This window comes from Theobroma cacao, chromosome 9, assembly GCF_053813885.1.
Source record: "Theobroma cacao isolate CCN51 chromosome 9, ASM5381388v1, whole genome shotgun sequence".
Classification (NCBI taxonomy): domain Eukaryota; kingdom Viridiplantae; phylum Streptophyta; class Magnoliopsida; order Malvales; family Malvaceae; genus Theobroma; species Theobroma cacao.
The window spans coordinates 93,694-114,786 of NC_142647.1; the positions used below are offsets into that span (position 1 = coordinate 93,694).

The window sequence follows — 21,093 nt, forward strand, 5'->3', positions numbered from 1 at the left end:
AAATCAATATAAAGTTAAAGTACAAAAGATAATTCTTTTGTGAAATATAGTAAATCAATTGCCAAATGTATTTACTGACTTAAAGAGAATAACTAAATCTTATATACTAGCTTCAAATGCTCCAATTAACATTGATGTCCCTATAAGACAAGGCATATCAGAAGCGTGAGAACTAATTGATTCTAAAGATAAAATATTCAAAAAAAAAAACAAATATTCAAAATGGTCAAAAAGAGAAAGTGGAAACTCTAGAGGAAACCCTTGACATAATTGATAAACATTTTAAAAGAATTTAGGTACCTAAAATTAGTGAAAATAAAGATATCTCAATAAATAATATCATGATAGGAAAAGATAGAACCGGTAAATAAACGTTGACAATATTTTGTATATAATATAAAGCTCAATATTATGAAAGAAAAAGCAAGATTTTAACCTTATATTTATTGAAGAATGTAAACATAGAAGTAATTGGCCAATGTCGAAAGTCGTAATTAAGGAAGAATTGAATTTATTTACAAAATATGAAAAATTTGGACCAATGGTTGCACACCAAATAATGTTAAACCAATAGAATATAAATGAGTATTTGCGTGAATATGAAATGAGAAAATTGAGATTATGAGATATAAAGCACAATTGGTCGTATAAGGTTTTACCCAAAGATCTGGTATTAAATATACAGTGATATATTCTTTATGATGGATGCAATTACAACTTTATATTAACTAGTTTGGCAATATATGAAAAGATTGAAATGTATCTAATGAATGTAACTACAGCCTATTTATATAGCTCACTTGATAATGATATCTATATGAAAATTCCTAAATCTATATGAAAATTCCTAAAGGATTTAAGTTACCTGAAATGTAAAATTTGAATTCTCGAGAAATTTATTCGATCAAATTAAATAAATTTTTATATAAATTAAAACAATCCAAACACATATGGTATAATGGCCTTAGTGAATATTTATTAAAAAAATGTTATAGAAATAATTCTATATGCTCATTTATTTTATAAAAAGATTTAGATATGAATTTATTATAATTGCTATTTATATTGATGGCTTAAACATTATTAAAATTCCTGAAGAGTTATCAAAAGCCGTGAATTACTTAAAGAGAGAATTTGAGATGAAAGACCTCAAAAAAAAAAACAAAATCTTGTTTGGGCCTTCAGATTGAACACTTGACAAATAAAATTTTTGTCCATCAATCAAATTATATCGCAAAATACTAAAACAATGTTATATGAAAAAAACATATCTATTGAATTCACCAACAGTTGTAAGGTCTTGAAATGTGAAAAAAGACCCTTTCTGACCTCGTGAGGTTAATAAAGAACTTATTGGTCTTAAAATACTGTATCTTATTGAAATTGAAACATTAATATATCTTGCTAACAATACATGACTTAATATATCAATTGTTGTAAATTTATTAGCAAGCTATATTTCTTATCCAACTCGAAGACATTTGAATGGAATTAAATATATACTTCAATATCTCCGAAAAACAATGGATATAAGTTTATATTATTCAAATGCATCAAAATAAAATTTAATTACTTATGCAGATATATGGTATTTTTTTTATCAACACAAAACTCGATCTCATACAAGTTTCTTATTCATAAGTGGAGATATGACTATTTCATAGTGTTTTGTAAAACAAACTACAGTTGCTACTTCTTTTAACCATATAAAAATTTTAGTAACTTATGTGACAAGTTGTGAATGTGTCTGGTTAAAATCTACAACTTAACATATTTAAGAAATGTGTGGCTTATCAACCAAAAAAGAAATTTCAATAACGTTATATGAGGATAATAGCGTTTACATGACATAGCTAAAGGAAATATACATGAAAGGTGATAAGAAAACACATAATTCGTCAAAATTCTTCTTCATTCATGATCTTCAAGAAAATAGTAAAATTAATATTCAACAAATTCAATCAAGTGACAATATAACAGTTTTGTCCACCGAAACCTTTCTTGCTGTAACATTTGAAAAGTTGGTAAAAATGATTGAAATGTATCATTTAAAAAATCTCTACAATACAACCATCAAAGAGAGTAAAATACGCATTGCACTTTTTTCCTTTATCAAGGTTTTTCTCACTGAGTTTTTCTTGATAAAGTTTTTAATGAAACAATATTTCAAAAACATATTCTTGAAAAGATTATATACTCTTTTTTTTTCACTCGAATTTTTTTTCATAAGGTTTTTTCCTTGTAAGGTTTTAACAAGACATTTTTAATACAATGAATATTCAAAAAAGTGTTATGAACAAATATGTAAATATCTATTATATTATGACCCAAAAAGTACAAACTAAATCAAACAATCCAATAAGCAAGATATAATAAACGTAATATGATTTGAACTTTTAGATAAAATTAGATTAAGACTATAATTCAAGAGATTATTGACCTATAAATAGATATCTCACTTCACTTGTAAATACATATTTGAATAAAATCTTCTTACTTCCTCAAAATATTTTCTCTTATATTTCTTTTATAATTGTTCTTTTAAGATTTATTTCATAACAAATTTAAGTTTGTAGCAAACTTCTTTTGAGCAATACAAAAGTAAATTTAACCATGTGACAAACATACGCATCATTTCATGAATGAGCATATTAACTCATCAAACACTATATACGTACACTATGCTCAAAGAGACTCAATCACAAAACAAGGTTATGAATAAAGCAGGCAAGGACTAGCCATGCTACAAACCTGGCCCTCTCTGATATGAACTCAACAACATAACAAGGGTGAGTTAATGAATCCATGTGTTGCACAGCACGACTACTCAAATACAATTATGTGAACATGATTAAAAGTAAAGTGGGAGGGAAAAACTACTGTTTTACCATGTCATATATTTTTCAAAGATAAAAGCATAATAAGAACCCTTTTTAACTCTATCCAAAATAACACTTATAAGCACCAAACTTCAAGAAAATCTTTATGGAACATGGGCTGAAGCACTACTCTAAAATGTCATCAGGGGGCGATTCTTTGTGGATCACGAGGGAAAAGCGAAGTTTTGCGAATGTTACCCAGACCACAAAAAAGCATCACGACACGCTCCAGTCCAACTCCAAACCCACCATGTGGAGGCGCACCATATCTGTATAAAAGTAGAGCAAATGAGCACATTAAAAACTCTAAGCAATTCAATCCTGTAAACACCAAGAAAAGCTTCAACAAAATAGCAGATGCCATTTATACAAACATTGATAAACAAATATTATGATCAGCACTAACTTATCTGCATCCCAGACTGTAAGTTAAGGTATAAAAGAAAAAATTGGCAATATTCACAATTAAAATTTACTCAAGTGACAATTCCAAAAGATATAAGAAAGAAAGCAAGGTAATAGATAATGGTGCTTAAAAGTACCTAAAAGAATCAATATAGGTTGATATTGTATTGACATCGATTCCACATGCCTGTGCACGTTCTGCCAAGAACTCTGGTACATGTATACGCTGGGCTCCGGAAATTATCTCCTCGCCTAAAGGATAATGAACAGTTCCACAAGTTTCAATCAATTGAATAACACAAATGAAAAGGGCTCAACTAAAAGAAATTTTCCTTTCATTAATAAAATTATTATAATTAAACATTACTATAAGCATCAATGGGGAGAATCATAAGCTGAAAATCACACCAAAAGGGCAAACACAAAGATAACAACAAATATAAGCCAAGAAAGAAAAGGACATGAATGCCATTATGTCATTTCAAGGGAATAAAAAAAAAGAAAACATTAAATGCGTCTTCATCATGAGCATGATAATTCTTTTTACAGCTATCCAAAAAGTGATTATTTCAATCCACTAAACCTCTTGTTTCTCAAATACCACCATGAATGCATTATATCATGTCAAGGGATAAAAGCAGAGAACAAGCATTAAATGCACATTCAACATGAGAATGATAATTCTTTTTAAAGTTATTTAAAAAGTAATTGTAAAGAGTTATTTTGGTAGAGAGAAGACGTGTTGCAATGAGTGAATCGGAATGCACTAAAGGCGACCAAGAGAAAAATAGGAGCAATCCTTGAAGCTTAAGTGATTTAGTGGCAGGTGATGAAGAATAAGAACAGGTGGAGGAAGCGACGGATTGCGACAAATAGAAAGGGCGGAATAAAAAAATTGTTTAGAGGAATCTCGAGTGAGCTTTTAGGATAATCTCTATTGGGTTTCTAATAATTTCTCCTTCTCTTCCAATCTCCAAGGCTCTCATATTTATTCTGAACAAGAACACTTTCTTTTCTTAAAAGTAATTAGGAGAACACGTTCAATCATAACATGCTTATCATAAAAAAGCACGTTAAAAGAACAACTTATTGGATATGAAACTCAATCATAGGAGAACGTACTTATCATGAAAGAACACGTTGAAGAATGACTCACGAGATATTAAGAGAATGACCATGTAGTTGGGTAGTAGACATTAATTTTAGATAGTGGAATAGTGACACTTGATGGTGCACTGCGTGTACTCTTAAGAAAAAAAGAAAAAAAAGGTAAATCACATGTACTTTAAGAAAAGATTAAAAAAAAGTCCTCTTAACTCTCTCTATATTTGAGTCACCAAACCAAGCTTTATAAAACATCTTAAAAGCGAAAGTAACTCATGAACCTCATCACTCGTTCTGAGTTACTTGCACTTCTTCATATAAATATTTGTTCCTAGGCGCTTTCGAGCTTAGAACGCTCTTGGGCACTTCCACGCTCCAAACACCCCTAGGCGCTTTCACGCTTAGAACGCCCCTAAAAGCTTCTGTGCTTGGAACTCCCCTGGATGCTTTCGCCTTTGGAACTCCCATGAGCATTTTCACACTTAAAACGCCCTTGGGCACTTCCACGCTTGAAACGACTCCAAGCACTTATGCACTAGAACGTCCCTAATGTAATTTTTTCTATAGCACATTACTTCAAAAATAATAATTAGAAAAAAATGAGCATTTATATGTTGCCCCCTGCATAAAAGTTCTTATGAAGAGTTTTACGCATGAAATATATATATTATTTTTATATTTTTCAAATAATAACTTACAAATTATTATTATTATTATTACGCACTTAAGAACGTTCTTGGGAGCTTTTCGCAATTGGAATGCCCTCGGGGGTTTTGCAATTGAAACGCCCTTGGGTGCTTTTGCAATTGAAACATCCCTGACCGCTTCTACGCTTAGAAGACCTTTAGGCACTTCCGCGCTTGGACCTTCCTTCAGTACTTCAACGCTTGAAACACCTTGGAAGCTTTCGCGCTTGGAACCCCCTTGGGTGCTTCCACGCTTAAAACTCCCTTAAGCGCTTCTACGCTTAGAACGCCCTCAGGCACTTTCGCGCTTAGAATGCCCTTATGCTTTATGCCCTTCAAAAACATTTAGCATAATTTTACCCCTGCATGATAATTTTATTATTGAAAATAAAAATTTCATATATAATGAAAATATTGTGATTAATAACATGTCTTGTTAGATTTATGAAGTAATTCCTTGCCATTGATAAAAACTGTAGAAAAAAAAAAGTAGAGATATGCGGGAAACAAGGAAATGTAAAAAAAAAATAGTAAGAAAATTTAAAATGTTAGATTCTTACTAGAAAAATAATTCCTCAAAGTCTAATAATTTTGCAGAAATTCACAATCAACTTCTCAAATTTCTTTGAACAAGTTTTCTTTACAACAATATTTTATATATTTTTTATATTGTTTCTTCTTGTTTCTTTTTTTAAATATTACTTTTATAAGGGAGAAATGAAAGATTTTATTTTTATTTTTTTATTATTTATTTTGCAACATAACTTTTTGTACAAAAGGTTTTTTTTTTTTTACGAAACTAGCATCTTAATCAAATTTTCTTTATGTATATATTTAATGATTAATATATTTTTCTACATGCTTTGTTTGGCATAAAGATAATAAACAACCATGGGACATTAGTATAAAAATATGAATAAACAAACAAAGATGAAACATTAATGTAATTTTAAAAACATAATAATGCGTAGGTAAGAATGATAATGAATAAGTAATAATAATGTATGAATACTTATTTATTTAGTGTTAAGGAGTTTCACTTTTTCATCTGATGACTAAGACTTATTTTGCACCAAGAGTTCGCTACAGTGAGTGTGGTAGAGTTGCTCTTAAAAACAAGAATATTGATATAGCTTCTCTTTCTAAGAAAATGTGAGTAAAAAGGACTAGCAAAGCTTCTCCTATGCCTGAAAAGTGGGATGATGATGTCATTAGGGAAGGAGGAGAGGATTGCTTCTGGGAAGTAATACATGTAAACCAAGCGGATAGGTATCCATGTGCTTCTGTTGGCTATCATTGAGTCCGCATTTGTACTGAAACAGCTCCAGATAGAAGGCGTTCAATCAATGTTTCTTCTCTTAGGGGTGTTCTATCAATGTTTCTTCTCTTAGGGGTGTTCTGAATACTACTCACAATACTTTTTCTGCAAGAGGTGTTCTAATACAACTCACAATGCTTCTTTTCTTGGGTGTTTTGAATACAACTCACAATGCTTCTTATTTCCATGTGTTGTCTTTTCCAATGATAGGTTGTAGACTTAATGCTTTAGACACTCATTTGGAAGGCTTTCATGACATTCTATTCTTATTGCAAAACTTAGAGCTTTTGGAGCGAATAGATGGCTTTACAAAGAGATCGAGAGATGGAGTTGCAAAGAAAATTAGATAGCCTTTTTAATTTTGAGCATGAGAGATCTTCCTCCACTCAAAATTTCTTGTTCTTGTTCTTTTGTAGACTTGTTTTCTATACTAAACACTTACTTTGCTTTCTTCATGGTTTAATTTCGTCACTTATAAACTGAGATACTCTATTCCATATTTCACTCTTTACAAACATGACCGTTTCGCATGTATCACTGCGCAGCTGAAAAGGGGTTATCCACTTCACATTAAGAAGAATAATCCTCAACTTAATATGAAAGAGAATAACACATCCTTTTATATAAACATTTAAAGCTGCAACCTATTTCTGAATAACAAGCTATGGTCAAGAAGTTATTGATAAAGCTAATGACTAATAGCATAATATCATTACAGCCAAATTATGAGCGATAAAGCATGCAACTGAAATATGAGCGATGAATTATATAGTCAAAGAATGAGCGATAAAGCTTGTGACCAAGTGCAACAATAACATTACAACCAAAACAAGAACGATAAAGCTTACAGTTGAAAAATGACTTCTCTTTTGCAAATATTAAATTTTGAATACATGAAATAATCGGTAGTAGAAATCATAGAAATCATGGATGAGCGAGAAATTGGTTATTCTAGATCTTGTTATTTCTAACCATTATTTCTCCTGGTTGCACTCTTTTATAAAACATTTTGCGTAGATCTCTACATTCATCAAATGAATGACTAATTGTACAATGATAGTCACAATACCTTAGATTAGACTTTTCTTCTGTTGTTAGTGGTAGTAAAACATAAGGTAAGTTCACTTGTCCATCCTTTATCCATTCGTGGAGAAACGCTCTAACTAATGAGATTGAGAATGGTGATGGAGAATCAATCTCATCTTCTTATCCTCTTCTTAGATTGTCTCTTTTAGGACGTAAAAGAGGTCGATGGTTTCTTCTCTCTCTATCTCTTCCTTGAATTGCGTTTACTGTTGGGGTATTTCTCCTCACAACACGACTAGCTCCCTACTGCCTAAGAATCGTATTGTTGGCTCGTCGTGCAGCTTCAACTAAAGTGACAAGAGTAAGAAAAAGTAAGTTTTCCAAATGTACCTTATATTCATCAAACATACTTTGAATGCAAATTTTGACTAGCTCTTTCCCATCATGGGAATCTTGTATGTCTAGCATCCTTTCTTTGAAGTGTTGGATGTATTCCATGAGATCTTTTAAATTCTGTTACTCTCTTTCCAAGTCAATAAGAATTACTTTTCTTGGATAAAGAAGAACTTTTCCCCAAACATCCTGCACATTTGAACCTATGATTGTACAGAACCAAGAGTAAGATTGACATAACAAGTGTAGGTTTTTTCGATAAGAGACTTAGAGAATTCCTTTAACTTCAAATCATCATCCAATCCCACTACTCCAAAGGTCTCCACAAACTTCATGACATGTTCTCAAGCATCACCGTTTTAGCCATTGAATTGCTTAAATTTTAGACTAGTATAATACTTGGGATATGGCTTGACAGCTCTGCTGGCAGAATAGGGCTACTTAAGATTAAACTTTGAAAAGTTGACTCTTATTCTTCTGATTGAGCAACTTTTCAAGCTCTACCTTTGTGACAAAGCTCTGAGTAAAGATTGAAGGACTTGTTGTAGTGAGATTCAACAATAAAGGGATTAGTGGTATTGTGAAGTGAGTCGATCATGTTCTCTCCATTTCCTCCATTTTCGTTCATATTGATGACCACGTTAGTCGCATTTTCGTCATTATGTGTTGGCATTGGTTAAGGTTGAGAAGTTGTGACAATTGAGGATGCAAACTGAGCGATGTTCTCCATCATCCGTTCGTTGTTTTTTTCCAAGACTTGCATCCTTTCTTGGGAAGCTTGGAGCATTTTCATGAGCTCCTAAACATAAGTAGGGACGGGTATTTCTTGGTTGTTTAGAGAACTCACCATATCTTCTAACAAAAAATTTTCGATAACTTTCACTTACTGCAATCACTCCTCTTAAGTGAAGTCGTTAAAATGTAGAGGGTTCTTTTGGTAAGGAAAAAAGACATGCTGCAATAAGTGAATCGGAATGCACTGGAGGTGGTAGAGAGAAAGACTAGAGCAGTCCTTGAAGCAGAAATGCTTTGGTGACAAGTGGTGAGGGATAAAAAAAATGAAAGAAGTGACAAATTACAACGAATGTGAAGGGCTGAATAAAAAGAATGTTCGGAGGAGTCTCAAAAGAGCTTTTTAGATAATCTCTGCTAGGTTTCTAATAATTTCTCTCCTCTAACCTCCAAGGCCCTTATATTTATACTGAACAAGAACACTTTCTTTTCGTAAGAGTAGTTGGGAGAACACATTCAATTATGAAGAATGTGCTTGCCATAGAAGAGCACATTAAAGAACAACTTATCGGATATGAAGCTCAATCATAAGAAAACGTACTTATCATGGAAGAACACGTCAAAGAATAACTTATGAGATATTAAGAGAATGATCTTGTAGTTGGGTAATGAGCGTTGTTTTGAATAATGGAGTAGTGACATTTGATAGTGCAACACGTGTACTCTTAAGAAAGAAAGAAAAAAAATAGTAAAGCACATGTACTTTAAAAAAAAATTTAAAAGAAGTCCTTAACTATTTCCATACCTGAGCCATCAAGCCAAGTTCTCTAATACATCTCAAATGTGAAGGTAACTCATGAACCCTGTCACTCGTTCTAAGTTACTTTCACTTCCCCATATGATTGTTCTTAGGTGTTTTCGTGCTTGGAACACTCATGCCACTTATGTGCTTAGAACGCCCCTAGGCACTTTCGTGCTTGAAACGCACATGGACGCTTCCGTGCTTGAAAGTACACTAGGCACTTTCGTGCTTAGAACTCCCCTGGGTATTTCTACGCTTGTAACGACACCAAGCGCTTATGCACTAGAACACCCATAATGTAATTTTTTCTGTAACGCTACTTCAGAAATAATAGTTAACAAAATTAGGCATCTACAATAATTATTTCAATCAACTAAACCTCTTGTTTCTCAATTACCACCTCAATCTTTCTACTATCACCATGGATTGATTTACAACTTCATCCATGCAACACAACAGCCACATCAGGAGTATTCTAAATATTCTTGAAGATCATTTCTTGTTTCATTTAACATTCCCACTCATTATTTATTTATAAAATAGTTATTCTTGACACTAACATAACTGTTAACAATTCCAAGTCATTCTTGGCACTATCAATACCAACTAAACCAAAATCCTCACATGATTAAATTTTGGCAAAAGAATACCATGAGACACGGAAGCAGAAACCATGTGAAGAAATCAAAAAAGTAAAACCTCCAACCAAAACATACTTAAGCACAACAAATGTAGCGAAACTAAGAAATTAAAAATAGGAAAAAATCCACACACAAGAAAAAAATTGATCTCACGGATTACCTCGAATGAAGACATCAAATGAATTACTATAAAGGGAATCATCATAGCAAGGCATGGTGTAGAATGGCCTTACAGCCAAAGGATAGCGATGCAGAATATAGAATTCAGTGCCGTACCTATGATACACAGTATAATTTTAGTTCCTTCTCACAATTATACAAAATTTAAAACTTAAAATATCGCATTCAGTAAAAAGAAACAAAGGAGTGACAGACAAAAATGTAAGGGACAAGAAATAAGTAAAAGTAATATATTACTTCTCCAAAACTAGCTGGCCCAATTTTCTTTCTGCTTCTGTATTTAAGTCCCCAAGAGGATCAACTTCCACACCAGCATCCTGAACAAACACACAAAAGTTTGAGAGAAGGTAAAGTATCCTCTGAGAAGATAAAACCAAAGCCAACTTAAAAATGGCATGCCCATTTCATAACATACAACAGATCTATAAATAATCCATGGTGTCCCATTAAAGCATAACAACTTAACCAAGCTACTTTCATCTGCCTCTTAATGCTCTTTTTTATGGTCATTCTAATTTATTTTTATTGTACATGTATTTTAGGTCAACACAATGATTTATTTCACCTATTCCCTTTTTGACATGTTTACAAATAAAAAAGGAAAAATATAGCAACATGCGACTTAAATTTAAATAGTAATAAAGATTTAAGATTACCTTCAGCATCTGAACTCCTTCTTCAAATGTAAGTCGCAGGGTATTTGGCTTGTACTGCACATTTATAAATGTCAACAATAGAATATCCATTCAAATCAAAGTGATTAACATTGCTACGTTTCTATCTATTCCACTTATTTTTAACAGACTAATACAAGTATATTTATTAATTCCAAAAGATACAATCACTTAATAGCAATAAAAGCATAGTAATTCTGAAAAGTGGATAAAGACCTTCAAAGGTTCAAAGGGATACTGCCTCGCCACAGCTTCAAGTTCCATCTCACACCTCTCATTCAAACTATCAAACATTGTAACAAATAATCGGTCCACAATGTCCATCACCTGTGCATAGAGGCTCAATTGGTCATTAAAATATAAACAATCACAAAGTTTTCAGGTAGTCATGACTCAAGACAACAACCATTAATTGTACCTCAGAGTAGTGCTTCTCAATCTCCATTTCAACATCAAGACCCGTAAACTCGCACAAATGCCTATGAGTGTAGGAATCCTCAGCTCTATAAACAGCACCGATCTCGAAAACCCGATCAAAATCACCACAGATTGACATTTGCTTGTGAAGTTGAGGAGACTGGGCCAGACATGCAGGTTGCCCTTTGTAGTCAAGTTTAAAAACAGCAGAACCACCTTCACTAGAGCCTGCTATCAGCTTTGGGGTGTGGATTTCAACAAAATCCTCTGATAGCAAGAACTGCCTAAATATCTGCAGAACTTTTCAACTTGTTTAAGAAGCCATTTACAAGTTTAGCACTAAGATGCAACTGGGAAAGGAAGCAAATAATAATAAGCTTCAGCAATTAGAGGCCACATAAAATATGGTGGATGAAAATCAACAATCACATAGTGAAACCACTCTCATAGTTCAACTTGAAGATCTTAACAGTTGATCGAAATGCATTTCAAAGCATATCCAAACCTATTAAATTAAAAATGTTGCAGACACAATAGCATGCAGCAATTTTTGTAATCATATAGTATTAAAAAAGAAAATGTCATAAGATTGGCAAAGACTCAAAGACTGACATTTCCAACTTGGCTTTGGATGCGGAAAATCCCTTGATTAGCAGGGGTTCGAATATCAATAACTCTGAAGTTCAAACGTGTATCCTGATTGACACGAGGAAGTTGCTCTCCAGCCTGTAGTAGAATAAATGATAATATGGTTGAGAATATTACTATGTATATATAATATATTGCATACCAAAATAAAAAGGCGTGAATGCAAAGGGTATATAACATACTTGCAAAGCATTTTCAATTTCAACATCACTTCGAGCAGCATCCTCAATATTAATGGGTAAGGTGGGCATGGCTTTATTCACACAATATAATTTTCTAACTTGAATTTCGACCTGAAACAATTAAAAAAGAGGTGACTGATGGATACTTGATATTATTTAAAAAACAAAGAAAGCAAGGCTTTATTACTATAGAAGAAGGTACTACTACCTGCTGCGTGGTTCCCTTGATGGGATTCCCAGGGACAGATACCACACCGATTACGTCTACGATGGACTCTCGGTTAAGTCCAGCTACAAACTTCACCATTTGTCGACTCACTCCCATTGATTGCGTGGCAGCCAAGCACTGGACAGTGAATCCCTTCTTCCTGACAACCAGGAAGGCCATATTTTTCCCCACCGGTCGTATTGTGTGGGCTCGCCCCCGTATTAGCACCTCCTTCTCCTTCAACTCCTGGGTAAGGGCTCCAACTTGAGTCCTAACCATTGATGCAACGGCTCGGCTCCAATTGCCAGCATCGGCTTGGGAGCAGGACTTGAGCTCGGGGAGAGGGACGTCGCCATAGTTGGAGGAATGGGGGTCCTCCTCGTCAACGGAGAGGGAAGAAGCCGAGGAGGCCAGGGAAGCGGCTTCCTGTCGGCGACGCAACTTCTCAAGCTTAGCAGCTTCCTTTTTGGCAGCCTTCTTGCTCAAGTTGGGCTCTTCCGCTTCCGATGACATGATGATGATAGAGAAAAGAAGCTGGAAAGGTGGTGGGGATGGCGGAGCGGACGGCAGAGTTAGAGAGAGGGAAGGAAGAGGAAAAGAGGGCAGAAAAGAAAGGTTTTATATGGGTAGGGTTGTAAATTAGAATAGTCAGCAGGGGGCATTTAGTCCGAAAAATGCTAATCCGTCGAGGAGTAAACTTTCTCTGAAAGGCGATTAAAAAATGAGTTTAACATTCGAAATTCGTTAATTATCCAATCAAAGAAATGAAAAAATACCCAGTTTTAAATTTGAAAATGATTAAAAGAAAATGGGGGCTTTTAAGTGGGTTACGTTTTTTCCTTTTTTAATAAAGAAATAAAAGATCTCAAGTTCCAATTTATTTATTTATTTATTTATTTATTTTTATAGAATTTGAATAAAAACCAAAATCAAATAACAAAAACCCAGAAGGAAATGTCAAGTAGAATGTCCCAGCAGGAGTGGTTACTTGCCCGGCCTGGATCACACTCATGAGGACCCAATTCAAAGAAAATAATCAGCACGCAGAAATAGCTATTGATACAAATACCATGCACCACTGAACATCTGCTCATAAACATAAATGAAAAATAACAAGTTTACCCAATTGAGAACCTGCATTTAAACAATCAAAGAGTAACAGATATGCCAGGCCCCATATATATAGCTACACAGGGTAACCACATCAATGATCCCCTTCACTACTACAACTACAACACCACTAGTCCAAGTACAGTTGACACCAAAATCCAGAAACCACCAGTCTCAATAGTTACCTTCTCCTATCTCCAACTTAAAAGGACAAAAAAAAAAGTAAAAATACTGATACATACATGAACTTATATGTAAATTCTTACTGCTCCTGTTTTTCCTTTTCATTTTCATTTATATCCTCTTTTCCTTTATCTTCTGTTCTTCACTCTCCTATTCTGGATCAGTCGATTGTCATTGGTTGAGTCATGCAACACCTGAAGCGGGCCTTACGAACAGTTGTCATTATCTCATTTTCAGCATTCTCAAGCATCTTCACAATCTCAGTGAAGGGAGGACGAACTTCTGGGTTAGTGTCCCAGCAACGTGTCATGATCTCACTCAGCACAGGGAGACAATCATTTGGAATGACCGGCCTTACACCCTTGTTCACCACGGCAAATGCTGCCTGCACTGCAGTCATGTTCTGGAAGGGAAGCAAGCCAGTGATAAGCTCCCAAAGTACAATTCCAAAACTATACACATCTACTTTTTGCGTGTAGGGCCGATGTTGTATCATCTCTCTGAAACAGCAAACACAAGCATGGAATCAAAACCAACTGTATTACTAACATAAATAAAGAACAAAACCAAACAATATACTTAACAGATAGACAATATGGATACCAGAGTCAAATGGTCAGCATATTAATGCAGTTTCATGGAGAAGAAAATTCAGTGACAACTAATGACAAACTAAATGCCCAAACAAGTGCACCATTGAGCACCACCATGTAGTTATACATAAGGTGCAAATCAGTTTCCAATACTCCATTTGAAACAGGAAAACAATTCTACTAGAAACATTCTAGCAACATGGCAAGCAGAGAGTCACAAGATGCACTGATGAAATGCTGTCAACTAGTTTCTCTAACAGTAGGGAAGCACTCTAGCAGTGCATACTAAGTCACGCACACAACGAAGAGGAATAACAAATAAACAATTTCATGCCTCAACCTGTTCTATTGACTATGGCTGCTAGATATACACCAGAATAAATCATGTCTGCACCTCAATCCTCTGAAAATTAGGCTCATAACTACACATGGATATTGACACAGCATAAAACATGAGCAATGCTCAAGAATTCCTCCACAAAAATCACCCTATCGGGGCAAAATAATTTCAGACAAGCCATTAAGGTTCAACACACTATTAATTGAAGCAGTAAATTAATTGATCCCTTAAGGTAACCACAGCAATGGATTAACTCATGGTAAAATGCATCGAGTGTCAAAGCTACCGTGTCAAAAAGATTGATCCACCATAATTAGAGTCATTAGACAATTATTAAGATCAGAAAAAACAATTGTGCAATATGGCCACATGAGTAAGCCTCTAGCTTCCTACAGATGGCAAACACTACAACTTTAAGACACTTCGAATTTGATAGGAGCTACATATCTTATACATGGTCGAACATATCTTGACATGGCATTCTGCCTTATCGGATATAGTTATATCAACTCATAGATACACCTCTTGACTTTACATCAAAGTTGAATTCCGAAACTGATATTATTCATTCAAAACAAGTACTTCAAACCAGTCAGAACTTAACCCTCTGCAAAGGTGTTGACAAAATTTTCCACCCTCAGCAACCAACAAGACCAAAGCAAATAGAAAAAATAATTCGTAGAGAAATCTTAACATTGAAATACAACAATCATTTGATGAATCCTAGAAATGTAGTGCACATCAATTTACTTAAAAGGACCAAAAATATTATGGGTAACGATCCATGATACTTATTTTCAAAAAAAAAAAAAAAAAAACAATCCATGATACTTTCTCATCTTCCCTAATTCAGGTTTTTCGCTCCATCATTGCATCTAATGAATGCAAATAAAATATTTCCAATTAAGAGGGCTGCATAATCTTTTGTTAAAATTTTCGGTAATTCTTCCACCACCCTACACCTACCATTTCTATTCTCAAAGATTCTATGGATACACTTTTATTTTTTTTTCGCTAATTTCTATGGATACACATTTAATGGGGAAAACAACAACAATTTTGCTTAATACTCGTCCTCAACAGTTCCCAATCTTACATGAGAGTGTTTTTGGAGGGATTTGATACTGAGGAAGGATTTTAGATTCCAAAAATTAAATTACATCATGTGGGTAAAAGATCGCAGAATTTTGGATAACCACATACCTGCTTCAAAACAAAGCCTTTTTTTTTTAACATTAAATTTCATTCAAGGTAAAATGGAAGTGCCCAAAAACACGAGCAAATCCATATCTGTACACAATCAGAATGGCTGCAAGAACTGTACAGGTTAGCAAAGCTTCAAAACAAAGCCTAAAGAGGTGTTATTTCAAATTATATTCTTCCTTCAACTAGAAAACAAAATACTAAAACAAAGAAAAAGGAAAGAGAAACTCTCATATACTCAAGCTTTGTCGCTGAAAGTCAATTTTTTGTCAGCAATTTCATTGTTACCACAGCAAGTGATATCTTCTCCAACTCCTATTGACTCCAACAAGACCAAATTTTATATTTTTCACTCTCCTCCCCCTACTCTACGGAGATCCCATCCTACACTCCACTTCTGGTGAGCTTTCTTCCCTTCTTATGCTTCAAGATGCCATTTCCAGTAAAGAACTAGTAATGGTAGCCACCTTTTTCTTCTTGTTCTACTCAAATATCTCTCTGGTCGTGCTTCAAGATTGGTCTTCTTTCAGCACATTTTTGAAAAAGAAAAAAAACTCAGTATGTTTGAAGCTATTGGGAGGATGATTTGTTGATGGCAAAATGGCAAGTTTCTGTTTACATCATATAACCCAGGAACAATATTTCAATTTGTGGAATAGTAAACTAAACCACACATTTTCAATTGCTGCATTTTGGATTGCCTCGTTTTAAAATGCTGTAGAAATTGTCAAATGCTCTATCCAAAGATAACCTAAGAAACTATTCTCAGTTTAAACCTAGGAAATTTCTTGGTAACACATACTTGCATGCAATCTCCCTACTTGTGCATGCTTCAGAGTAGGTCATTACTGAGTGCATTGAACAACTTGTTCATCTTCGTCTTTGTAGCCCCTTGCTTCAACACAACTTAGGCCATTATTAAGTACATTGATTCACCTTTTTGTCTTCCACCCTGTAATGCCTTGCCTCAACTTAATGTGACAAAATAGTAACCTCCCCTAATTAAAACAATAATGAAACCTCCCAACCATGAATGGACCCCTATATGCTATTAATTAGTAAGGTCATAGCATAAAAAAGAAAAACTTGAAAAGCTAAATCTTTCTTGCATGGCAAAGCAGAATAGTCTGAGTGTAAAGCAGAAGCATAAGACACCCGGAAACGCACTCACTTTGGCCATCCAGCCTTCATTATAAATTAAACTAAAAACAAAACACAACTCTTAACCCATCTGTTTCTCTGCATCACAATTATACAATGATGTAAAGGCTGCAAACAACATTAAAGTAGATAAGAGGGGAAACACGAAGCATAGGACAGGGCTTGAAAAAAATGAGTGAGAGATCTTTTGGCCATAATGAACTGGTTTGTTCCTACGCATGTGACAGGTAGATTCCAATGCTTGGCAATTAGCCTCTTTGGAACAGAACCATATTAAATTTAGAGAGCCAAGTCATATATACAAACTGTCTATCAGTGCAACCTCAGTGCTGTACGATAAAACATTGCAAACAATAACCTATGAATTCAAAATAATCCCCAGGGAGATTTTGCAACTCCTCTCTTGCTCTGACGCAGCCAATATGGTATAGGTGCTGCTGCCAACAACTAGTCATTGAGCCATATGAAAGTCTACTACAAGGACTGGTCACTATTCTAAATAGATAGTTATATAGTTTTATTAATTTAGAAACAAATTAATGGGTATGTATGACAGCAATCCGGAGAGTAAGGCAGAAACCAAAGAGGAAAAAAAATCACTTTATATGTGTGAATCCCAAGTACATCATAAAGGCCTCCGAAAGCAATCCAAACAAATAACTTTAAATACACCAAAAGTAAGTAGGAATATAATGGGTGAAAGAATAGTATATTCCTATGAAAACCATTCAACATGTGGCTTTAAAATGCACCCAAACATGAATAGGAACCAGATCTCAACATCAACCTCGCATATTACAATCCTATCACATTCAAATCTCATAGTAAGTATATTCACCCTTCCAAACTAATTTAAGGACCTAAATTGATGCATGCTTGATGGGTACTTTATTTATCAAATAACTACTAGATAGTAGCTACATCTATTATTTTTCTTCAAAAAGAAGCCTAATTCATTTTAAGCTGCGAGACATCCAGATCCCCAACACTCACACTTATGTTAGAGAAAGAGAGGGTGAGGCATCAAAAAATTAATCGTTTAAGATGATACATGCACATTCCCCAGAAACCTACCCCAAACACTCTTCTAGATAGACAACAATTATGTAAAATTATTTAAACCTCAAAATGTTCCAGCCAAAAACAGAGAACTCAAAAATTCTAAATCAAATCAGAGTCATGAAGGCAGTGCTTTACTTCAAATTATCAAACAAAAGCATCATCCATTTTAGAAGGTAGCTGCTAGTCAGCACGAAGGGGGTAGCATAATCATATTCAGAATTCAGATAAAGAGGTAGAAGAGTTTAACAATTTAGTTCACATTTTTAAAACGAAACTAAAAGAATATATAAACTAAAAGCTCAGAAGATGGAAACAGAAAATAGCAGAACCTTACACTGCAGGAGTTACCCCTTAACATAACTCACAACAGAAGAATATAAAGATGATCTACAAACAGATGAAGTTAATTAAACAAAGGAGCATGAAACCTTATCTGGAAGGTATGCACAACTTAAGGTTTTTCTTTAAAAAAAAATCTGGAGAGTTCATGCCAACTAGCAAGAATCATCTAAAAAAGATGAAAAAAAATGTCATATTGTAACAGGGAAGAAACTGAAACATATAATAGTCTAAAGACTTACGGAGCCATCCAACGGTATGTCCCTGTCTCTGGTGTCATACCCTCAGTCTGCACCTCAATACGTGCGACACCAAAATCTGCAATCTTTATTGATTTATCAGCGGCTATTAGAAGGTTATCTGACTTCAAATCCCTGTGAATAAACCCAAGCCCATGAACATAGGCCATCCCTCTTGCAACATCCAATGCCTGCTTAACTGCCAATTTCAATGGCACGGCACGATTCTGCCTCCTTGTTAGAAACTGTCGAACTGAGCCTCCCTTTGCATACTCTGTCACAATGCACCATACCATTGGCTTACGACATGCCCCAATAAATCGCACAATATTTGGATGCTTCAGTGTTGCAAGCATCATAACTTCCTGCTGAAACTGCTGCTCCATAACTTGTGCCCTCTCTGGGCTATTCTCTGGCCTTTCCAATATCTTAATCGCAACATCCTCACCATTATATGTACCTCTGTATAACTTCCCAAAAGCTCCTTGAGCAAAAGCTGTACCCATATTAAGTTTTCTTAAATCAATAGTCCACTCATCATAATTCTCCAAGCCCTCAGTTGGAAACCTACCATCCATCAATGCTTGTGCTAATGCATCATCATTAAGTGCATGGCCAACCTTACCAGGACGAAACACACTCTGACCCACAGAGACGGAGTAATTGTGGCGGTTCACAGGCTTTAGACCAGGGTGGCTTAAAATGTGGGTTAGAGAATCATTAGAGCCCACACTACTGTTTTCGACTGACATGGACACAGACCCACCAGCATTACTTGTCTGTAAACTGTCAATAGACATGTTTGTGCCCTCACCAAGTTTTTGGTAAAACCCTTGAGTAAAATCAAAGTAATTGTTATCATTGTTGTTGGTTCCTCCCATAAGTCCAGTAAATTTAGGCCCCTCGACCATTTTCCCAATCATGAATGAAACTCCAAAAGTTAAACACAGGATAAGCAGTTCTCCTTAGCCCAAACTCTTGACACTCATTTGATGGCGCAGTCTCTTTAGGATATGTCCTAAAACCAACAAAAATGAAAGCCTGTGAGTTACAACCTGACAGTAAGTGCTAAAGATTATAGGCAAGCACTTCTTGGGTTTTAGAACGTCACTTGTACTTAATTTATTGGGTTAAGGAATTCAAGAGAAAGACAGAAATCAAGAAGTGCGAGATAAAGTGTCCCTTAGCAAGCAAAGGGAGGTAAGTGGATGATCGGAAATGCAAAGAGAGAAGTAATTTTACAGGGAGAAGATATTTTGGGAAGCAGTGTCCAAATATCCAGCTCCCTGCATTTTTTTCATATATAAATAACGGATTTTCAAAAGGAGAAAATAGCTAGCTTTTGTTTCCAGTTTTGAAACGATTGTTCATACGTTTGCTTTTAAAAGAACCGAATGAAGAAATAAGACAAACCTTAATTTGGTTACGGGAAGTGAAAAGCTATGGAGGTGCTCGCAAACCCTAGAAATGCAATTATTTCGATCCCAGATTGTTTAAGCTGAATCGGAACCCGCAAGCAAAAATATCCGTTCAAGAAACAGTCAAACCCTCAAAGCTTCAGTGTTAGCTGAGATTGAAATGCAGAAAATGCAAAGCACTAGACTTTTAGATAAAAATTCTATTTCCATACGTACAAAAACAAAGGCACGAATTTTAACTTGGAAATGTAAAAAAAATGCCCTAAAGCCCCTATGCCCTTAGAACAACTGTACAGAGTGAAGCAGAACAAAAACGATTCAGCTACAAATATTCGACCAACAAAACACAAATTGAAAATGAAAAATCTTACCTTTTCATTTTCATTTCAAGTTCCACATCCTTCCCAATCAAAATATACCAATTGCTTTTAAAGGAAAAAAATGATTAAAGAATAACAAATTCCATCATAAATCAGCCAACTTCAGGCAGAGATCAGATTATCAAAACACGCTGAAAATCAAAGGAAGCGTAGAAAATTGCAGAAAAGCAGCAAAAACTTTAGCCTGAGAAGTGATCAAGAGAGCGGATTCAGAGGGGGGAAATATATCGAATGCATACCTGAGATATATTACAAAGAGAAAACGTGGACGAAATTTGGATAACGACTGATCGAGATACTTAATGAAAAATTCATCGAATGCGTCCCGCAAGAAGGAGAAGGAGAAGAAAACCCCTAAAAAGAGAAGAAGAGGAGCAAAAGATTTGGAAATAAGAAAGAAGAGCGGAAGAGAGAGACAGAACAAAAATAACACCAACAACAAGGAAGAGGAAGAAGGAGGAGGAGGAGAAGAAGAAGAAGAAGAAGAGAGGAGCAGTCCACGCTTCTCATTTACTTTCAAAGCCTCGTTTTTATTGTGACCAGACCCAGTACCACTCGCTACTATTCTTCACTTTTTCACTCGCTCTATTTCCTGTACACGTGTCGATAAAGCTTCGCTTTGTTTGCTTTTTCGAGGTCCTCCATCCCGTAATAGCGCGCGTGCCGTCCCTTCACTTTCCTTGTTTTTTTTTCATTACAAATTTTTTTCCCAATTATTTTATCAACAGTGTTGGACACATCTACGCCTTTAATAAGACTTGTCTAAATAC

The 21,093-nt window shown here is 34.8% G+C and overlaps 2 protein-coding genes across 4 annotated transcripts; both read right to left on the minus strand.

The window, feature by feature from the left end:
- Window positions 1-2,634: 2,634 nt before the first annotated feature.
- On the minus strand, window positions 2,635-12,901 carry LOC18587561 (Class II aminoacyl-tRNA and biotin synthetases superfamily protein). The gene is made up of 10 exons (XM_007011408.3): window positions 12,296-12,901; window positions 12,088-12,198; window positions 11,870-11,983; window positions 11,259-11,549; window positions 11,057-11,167; window positions 10,823-10,876; window positions 10,404-10,483; window positions 10,147-10,262; window positions 3,422-3,536; window positions 2,635-3,148 (listed from the first exon to the last, which is right to left on the minus strand). The coding sequence occupies exons 1-10, from the start codon at window positions 12,806-12,808 to the stop codon at window positions 3,022-3,024; spliced, it is 1,632 nt and encodes a 543-aa protein (XP_007011470.3). The 5' UTR covers window positions 12,809-12,901; the 3' UTR covers window positions 2,635-3,021.
- A 511-nt stretch (window positions 12,902-13,412) lies between these two features.
- On the minus strand, window positions 13,413-20,823 carry LOC18587562 (Protein kinase superfamily protein). Of its 3 annotated transcripts, none has more exons than XM_007011411.3 (4): window positions 20,563-20,823; window positions 19,939-20,092; window positions 18,529-19,543; window positions 13,413-14,088 (listed from the first exon to the last, which is right to left on the minus strand). In XM_007011411.3, exons 3-4 carry the CDS (start codon window positions 19,446-19,448, stop codon window positions 13,749-13,751), a joined length of 1,260 nt encoding a protein of 419 aa, XP_007011473.1. In that variant the 5' UTR covers window positions 19,449-19,543; window positions 19,939-20,092; window positions 20,563-20,823; the 3' UTR covers window positions 13,413-13,748. The 3 variants fall into 3 exon arrangements, with proteins under 3 accessions (XP_007011473.1, XP_007011474.1, XP_007011476.1); XM_007011412.3 differs by lacking the exon at window positions 20,563-20,823 and adding an exon at window positions 20,315-20,368; XM_007011414.3 differs by lacking the exon at window positions 19,939-20,092.
- Between the last annotated feature and the right edge of the window lie 270 nt (window positions 20,824-21,093).

Excerpts from the sequence above, each read along its gene's own strand:
- LOC18587561 (XM_007011408.3), bottom strand. The coding sequence starts at position 12,808 with ATGTCATCGGAAGCGGAAGAGCCCAACTTGAGCAAGAAGGCTGCCAAA. Across the intron at positions 12,199-12,295 it reads TCAAGGGAACCACGCAGCAG|GTCGAAATTCAAGTTAGAAA; the intron begins GTAGTAGTACCT and ends TAATTGTTTCAG. Across the intron at positions 11,550-11,869 it reads TCCAAAGCCAAGTTGGAAAT|ATATTTAGGCAGTTCTTGCT; the intron begins GTCAGTCTTTGA and ends AAAGTTCTGCAG.
- LOC18587562 (XM_007011414.3), bottom strand. The coding sequence starts at position 19,448 with ATGATTGGGAAAATGGTCGAGGGGCCTAAATTTACTGGACTTATGGGA. Across the intron at positions 14,089-18,528 it reads ACATACCGTTGGATGGCTCC|AGAGATGATACAACATCGGC; the intron begins GTAAGTCTTTAG and ends TTGCTGTTTCAG.